Raw genomic sequence first — 7,444 nt, 5'->3', positions numbered from 1 at the left:
CTTACCTTAAATTGAGGAGACTTTACATATTTCATTTAAGTGCCAGACCTACTGTACTTTCAAATCCAAATTTTTCAGTTGAGTAGTTAGGTTCTTGCAAGAACCCCCACCAACTAAGGAGGTTTCTCGATTAATCCCACCTCCTGTGGGGTTCTTGGAAGAACCTATTGGGGGCAATTTTCAGTGCCAAGAATCCTAAGGTTCTTTGAAGAACTTTGAGGATCTTAGAAGAACCCTTGTTGATCCCCTCATTTTTAGTCTCCCCGAAACTCAGCGAGATGGCAGTGAAGACATTAATCCCCTTTTATTCTACCTTTTTATGTGAGACCAGCTTCTTCTCTCTTGCTGCAACAAAATATAAATGTCGCAGCAGACTGGCTGTTAAAAACACCTTGAGTGTCCCTCTTTCCCCCCGAGGTTTGAACTGTTGGTTTCCAGGAGACAGACACACCCGTCTCAATGATTAGGTGAGTCAAACATCTTGTACTATTCCATTTTTTTGTATATATCGATAGAAGAAAATATGTATTTGTTTATAAAGATTCAGTTGTTACATTGTTTTTATTGACAGCACAGGTAATATGATTGTGTATAACGACTCAGTTATTTCGGTATTGTCTTGTCATTTATAAACAGACAGCCCCAGAACACAGCCCATAAACAGAGCCCCTGAAGACCGCCCATGAAGAAAGCACAGAGAGCGACACTGTCCATGACTCCAACACAGACAGACACAGGCAGGCAAAAAGATAGACAGACAAACAAAGAGGAAGCCAAGTAAATACATAATTCATTAATTTTTATAAAGAAAAAGCGAGTTTCCATAATGTTTTACCAAAGCGGTCCCCAGAGGAATAAGGTCATGGCTTGGTCCCTGGGCCAAATTTTTTTGAAAAGGGGCTGTTCTGACTAGCAAGAAATAAGTGGTGAGGGCGAGACAGTTACTTGTGTCAATCACACTCAGGCCCCTCCCAGCAGACATAACCATGCATAGAGCTTTTAAAAGGGAACTACGCACAACTGTTGCAGGACAGAGGGGGCTCTCTGCAGGGCAGAAAGAACACTTCAATCTGGACTTACCACCAGCCCTGTGCTTTAGATAAATTATTTTATATTTACTTTACAATATCCACTCAACAAAAATGACTGCAAGTATCGTTTCTCCTTTCTTCGACTACAACGAAATGAACAAGGTAATGAATGTGTATTGCTTGCTTCGAGCTGAGGGCTAGCTAATTGCTAGCTAACTTGGCTTCGCCTAGTTCATTTAACTTTTTCGGGATTGTTCAGCAAACGTTAGCGAGTGTTCTATGCACGTTTTGGATCATAAGTGACACACTGATGACAAAGTATAAAGTGTTTACTGGCCGTTAACAATTCAGTACTTTAATAATTAGCTAGCTTACCAGGCAACGTAAGTTATCGCTGCTTCTGTCACATGTTTTTTTTCTTCTGGTCTTGAGTAGTTAGCGTCGCGAATGTATCATTTATTTTAAATGTTGGTATATGATTATTTATTAACTAAGTGATCGCGAAAATGCAGCACGTAGCTATCTATGAGTTCACATCCCATGACATGCCAGCTATTTGGTTGAAAATGAGCAACAGGCGGATTCAACCCTAGCTGCTACTAGTTTTCTTGCAACAATTTACGCGCTTGTGTGTGCAAACTGCTGTCTCGCACGGATAACGTTATGGAAATCTCACACACAGTACGAATTGTAAACAGTTGTGCCTACGTTTGAAAATATTGTCTACAAAGGTTACATGTCAGCATTTGACTACTGTGTATCTATATAGCTATGGCTTTTGAGTTAGATTACCCGATGTTTACTGGTTATCGTTTTTAATCTATTGTATTATCTAAGATGTCTAACTATGTAAAAGGCATTGGTGCCTATCACTAGGTAGGGATTACCAGTTTTGCTGATTTCTAATCAATCACAGCACGTTTTTGGACATTCAGCAGTTATTACCCGATTAAGTACAATACCATTGGAAATTCATGATGAAAGGTCATTTTATATTCTTAACTTAAATTGAAATGCTGTCGCTGCTTAAAAAAATACATTTTGATAAATAGCCCAATGTCAAGAGTTTAAAATGTCCAAATCAATAACCAATATGCAGAAAAGGTGAAACAAAGTACTATGTTTATCTACACATATATGTGAAACAACAGTAATAATATTACATGTTTTTTTTTAAACGAGCACATTATCACTGTTAGAGGACAACCTGCAGAAAAGTGAGATACATTTTGGAATGTTGCATTTTTGATAGACGTCACCAAAAGAAAAGAAATGCAACACTGTTGTCAATACTCATATCGATTGTCATGTTAAAATCAATTAGATTCAATTAGCTAGAGGGGGGAAGATGAGTTTTCACGTCCTGTTAAAAACTAACACCGCTCAAAAAGCCACTCGTAATCTGGAAATAATGTGTACATCACTTGTTGTTAATCACTTCCATCGATATTACGCTGAAATCAATAGAACAGGGGTAAACGTTTGGAGTGTAGTGCTGTTTAAATTAACACTTCAAAGGCCACACCGAAACATGGCATAAACGATACATGGTTGGTTAGATGAGGACTTTTGGAATGTCTGACGTTGATTTGACTTGACATTGGAAGAAGCTAACCACTTAGCAAGATGGCTAACTAGCTACTAAATTAGCAAACCAAATGCTGAACTGCAGAGCATTTTAGCACATTTTAGACAGTAACTTAATAGTTATAAGATATCTAGCTGGTAAAGATTTTGGTTTGAATTCTACACGGTAACTAGATCACCTGGCTGCACAACAGTGAGTGACTCAAGAGACTGGGGGACTGACTACCTGTTAACTTTATAATGAAAAATTGTGACCTGTGAAATGAATGTTATCTTCTATCTCAAGGTATTGCACAAGTTGACTACAGGTATTTACTTAAAGTAGATACAAATGTCTGGATGGATAGGTATGTGTTTCAACAGTATTGAAAAACCGTCCCGTGGCTATTTCCAAATACGCCGGTATGACGCCTACCAATCTGAGGTAAAAAGGATGTATAATTCCACTCAACTTAATTGGATGAAAATGCAAGCTTGTTTAAGGTAGTAAAACAAACAGTCCACATTAGGGGAAATTGGCACAATATAAAATCATTTAATATGTCAAAATAATTCAACATGTCAATTTAAGATGATAGTATGTTTCCTACTTAAACTGTTGCAACATTGTCACTCATTTAACCATTTAGAGTGTTGGGAAACATGCTCTCAATCACAATGTATCTAGGTGCTTTAGATTAGAGCCTCTATAGCATCTGTGCAGCAGCCTGAGGGTTTGCGGTCTGTACTATCACTGTCGCGCCAACATGCTATGGCCATAATTGTTTGGCAGTGCTTTTTATTTGATTGACAGCTAGTTAGAGTAAATGGATTGCACTATTGTCGTTAACTTGTGACTTTGGAGACCAGTCTTTCTATAGTGCTGTTGAACTAGTACGTTTTTCATAAAGATTCTGGATCTGCTTTTGTAATGAGTCTGGACTGTAACCTAACACGGCTAGCTCCAAACTTTTTGGGAGAAATTGACTAGGGGTGTTTATTTCAGTACTGATTGACATGGACACTTTTTTATTAAGCATGACTGTGTTCTTTTCTTTGCAGAACAATAAGATGTTTAACTACAACAACAATACTTTCGGTGGGCCCCACTCCACATCTGTCCCAGTCTGCACTAGTGCCAACAACCCTCCCTCTTGCCCCCCCACTGGTTCCCTGCTGGACAGGAAGGTAGTGGGGGCCCCCTCTGCAGGGGGTAGTGGGCTGTTCCAGCGCCGCCACTCGGTCACCCTCCCCAACGCCAAATTCAACCAGAATCAGTTCATCAATAGTCTCAAGGCTGACCCCTCCTCGCTCCTGATTGGTGGTGGTGGTGGCAGTAACAACAAGGAGAACCGCTTCCGGGACCGCTCCTTCTCCGAGACCGGGGATCGCCTCAAGCCGGGCAGCCAGCTCCAGTGCCTTGGCGGCGGGCAGGGCCAGCAGCAGCAGCAGGTCAACTCCAGCCGCTACAAGACGGAGCTGTGCCGGCCCTTCGAGGAGAACGGCACTTGCAAGTACGGCGACAAGTGCCAGTTTGCCCACGGCATGCACGAGCTGCGTAGCCTGAGCCGCCACCCAAAGTACAAGACGGAGCTGTGCCGCACCTTCCACACCATCGGCTTCTGCCCCTACGGCCCGCGCTGCCACTTCATCCACAACGCAGAGGAGCGCCGCGGCCCGCCGCCACCGTTCTCCACTTTCAACAAGATGGAGCGCCCCCGTCTCCAGCACAGCTTCAGCTTCGCCGGCTTCCCCAGCCAGGGTGGTCTACAGGACAGCCCCACCTCGGTCACCCCGCCGCCCATCTTCTCCACAGAGGACCTGGGCGAGTGGCCCATTAACCCCTTCACCTACTCCAGCCAGGAGTTGGTCAATCTGTTTGGCCCGAGCCTAGTAGGGGGGCCCCCTGTCTTGGAGCCCAACCTGCTGGCCCCGGCGCCGCACTCCCCCACTACCCCCTGCTTCTTCCGGCCCATGTCGGAGTGTCCCCCCAGCCCCCCGGACTCTCTCTCCGACCAGGAGGGCTACCAGAGCAGCCTCGGCAGTCAGAGCGGTTCCGAATCCCCCAGCCTGGATGCCTCGCGCCGCCTGCCCATCTTCAGCAGGCTCTCCATCTCTGATGATTAGAGAGCCTACACCCCCAGTGCCTGGGATGGATGCATGGAGTGAGAAAGAGAAAGTGAGTGCCTGTCTCCCCACGGTCCTGTCCCCCTTGTCTCCTGGCCTTGTTTACAACCCAGAAGTGGACATGATTCTCTGTAGCAGTGTTGTAGCCACTGAGTCCAATCAGAACTCAGCTACCCTATTTCCCCCCCCCCCCCCCCCATCTCAGATGACTCCAATTAGCCAAAAGAGGTGTTTTTGTTTTACCCAAACAATCATTCAGCCAAGTGGTCACTCAAGAATCGTGAGTAGCAAGTTGGCCCTGGGTGAAGTGCTACAATAATGGTGAACAGTAGAAATCAGAGGGGATGGATAAGGTCTGTGGGAAGTTTCAGTATGTCCCAAGGCAGGATTCCCCTGTCGTTTTGTGTGTAGCGGTGCTGCATATCTTCACTTTGCCATTGCTGCCTGTGCCACAGCTATCTTCAAACATCCCATACTTTTTCGTCTCAAGAGGACTTGTGACAAATTCGTGCTCCATTTTTTTAAAAAGGGTCACATTTCTCTTCAAGTTAAACAATCAAAAAAATGATTGGACTACCAGATTAAATGAAGTGCCTTGGTGTTGTCCGATCAATGTGCGGGACTACAATTGTTACTTTTCCCACGTCCTAATGATTGCAAAAAAAATCTATATGTTCCGTTTTTTTTATTTTTATAAAAAAAATATATATTATGAGGACTGGACAAACACACAGGTGTTTAAAAAAAATTTAGAATCAGGGCTGGAAGAATTTTTCATTTTCTTTTGGCGCTACTAAGAACCCTTAGTAAATGTCTGTTTGGTTTCTTTAGTTGTGTGGAAGGAGTAGGACTGTTCATCAATGTAAACTGGTCGTTCAACATTCATATTTGAGCTTGGCCTGTCCCCCCCCCCCCCCCCGTTCTCCTAGCTCCCACTCGGCTCAATAGCTGACTGAGATGTCACCGCTGTCGAAAATCACATGAGCGCCATGCTCTCCCATCGATTCCACCTTGTTCAACTATATTGTTTTGTCAAACCTTCAAACGGAAGGTTTGCTTGTCACTGCTTATTTAACTTATCAAAATGTATTTATTGCTGATCTTAAAGCATTTTTTTTTTTTGTATTTATCTGGATAATGAAACAATAGAATATATTTTCTTTTATGTTAAATTATGATCTTCCGTATTAATCGTAAGATTGTGAAGACTTTTTTTTTTATTTTTTTTTTTACAGGTAATATATTATACTGCAATGACATTTTTTGTTTTGTAACTACACTTTGATTTATTTTGAAAGTGAATCTTAATTTAAATAAAAAAATGCAAATGTTTTGCATTTATATTTATTGTTTTTCCTCTTCCCTGATATTGGACTGCGGTTTTCAGGTTCTCTATTTTGATGTCTTAATTTCTCTTCCAGTTGTGGGCTGCAGCAGCTCTCAAAGGCCCTCTAGAATGTAGATGAAGTTGAGTAACAGTCCTCTTCCTGTTATTTCACTGTCCTTTTGACTGGGGAAAATATACATTTTAGTATTTAAGAAGTCACTTAGCCTATATAACCAGCATTTATGCTGTAAACGACAAATAGAAAGCTCTTATTTTAATTAGTAATGGACGCTCACCTATTCCGCAATACCATGCATACATTTACTAGCACTTTTAGTTGATGTGTTGTTGTTGGACCACTCGTTCCCATAAGTGCCTATCAATACATTCCAGGTATCCCCAAGCGTTGTGCCTTTATCACATGCTTTATAACACAGCAGATTTAAGGCCAAACTTGTAGTTAAGTATAAAGGTTAACAGGATTGACGCATGACATGAAAAGCAACAGTTGAATGTATTCTTTATAGCAGCTGTTGCTGTTCACTACAGTAATTTCATTGTTCTCATGTATTTTTTTTAATGACAGATTGCAGTTTAAACTTGACTAATAAAACCCATATTTCTATTGAACGTATGTCTTCCTGATTGACGAGGGTTGTTTGTGGCCGAGGTTGGCAACATTTTCGTTGTATTTCTTATCACTGTTTATGTAATGATCATATACAGCAACCCTCACATCACATGACTAGGGTGAGAGAATATGTATCAGTGGCGAAAGCAGCCCATGTACTAGAAGCTGGCTCTATTTGGGCTGGGCATTGAAGGGGAACCATAGAGTTTGTGGGTGAAGCGGTGCTATTGAAATCTTGAGCAAACAGCCCTGTTATCCTACCACATATCTTTGCCTTATCTTGCTACAGTCTCTACACCAGCAAACTGGGGAACTTTGTTTGAAAGTTCCCATTGAAAAGCTACCGTCAGACCAAAAAATTACTTAAACAGTTTTCCAGGAAAACATTTCCAAGACAGGAAATCCAACTTCTGTGCTTTCTCTCTCTGAAACTATTGTTGGGGGTTGGTGTGCTGCTTTACTGTGATTTTAAAGAAACTGAGGAACAGCAGCCATAACTTTCAGTGTTGCTACTTCTCGTCTTGAGGCCCTAGATCAGCCTTTCACCATGGTTACTGTAAGGTAGGAGACTTGAGCTTTTACAGTGTTGACTCTCCCATGTGTTTTGGCCAAGCTCTCTCCCAGTCCCTTAGTTAGGCCTGTTACAGCTGATGAACTGCAGGTTCAGTTCATTTGTTATTCCACACTAGGCAGAGCCAGGGCTGGTTCCCCTGAGGCCTGGACTTATCTCCAATTTCCTCACAGAGACAAGTTAGGAACCCG

At 42.4% G+C, this 7,444-nt stretch overlaps 1 protein-coding gene across 1 annotated transcript; it reads left to right on the top strand.

The window, feature by feature from the left end:
- The first annotated feature begins 1,021 nt into the window (after window positions 1-1,021).
- On the top strand, window positions 1,022-4,873 carry zfp36l1b (zinc finger protein 36, C3H type-like 1b). Its single transcript, XM_071370568.1, has 2 exons — window positions 1,022-1,193; window positions 3,660-4,873. The coding sequence occupies exons 1-2, from the start codon at window positions 1,143-1,145 to the stop codon at window positions 4,722-4,724; spliced, it is 1,116 nt and encodes a 371-aa protein (XP_071226669.1). The 5' UTR covers window positions 1,022-1,142; the 3' UTR covers window positions 4,725-4,873.
- The last annotated feature ends 2,571 nt before the right edge of the window (window positions 4,874-7,444 follow it).

This window comes from Salvelinus alpinus, chromosome 27 (assembly GCF_045679555.1).
Source record: "Salvelinus alpinus chromosome 27, SLU_Salpinus.1, whole genome shotgun sequence".
Lineage (NCBI taxonomy): Eukaryota > Metazoa > Chordata > Actinopteri > Salmoniformes > Salmonidae > Salvelinus > Salvelinus alpinus.
The sequence above is the reverse complement of the archived record's forward strand: the minus strand, read 5'-3'. Positions and strand labels throughout refer to the sequence as shown.

Bases quoted from the DNA above. Each gene is read 5' to 3' on its own strand.
- zfp36l1b (XM_071370568.1), top strand. From the start codon at position 1,143: ATGACTGCAAGTATCGTTTCTCCTTTCTTCGACTACAACGAAATGAAC. The intron at 1,194-3,659 runs GTAATGAATGTG...TTTTCTTTGCAG, and splicing joins ACTACAACGAAATGAACAAG to AACAATAAGATGTTTAACTA.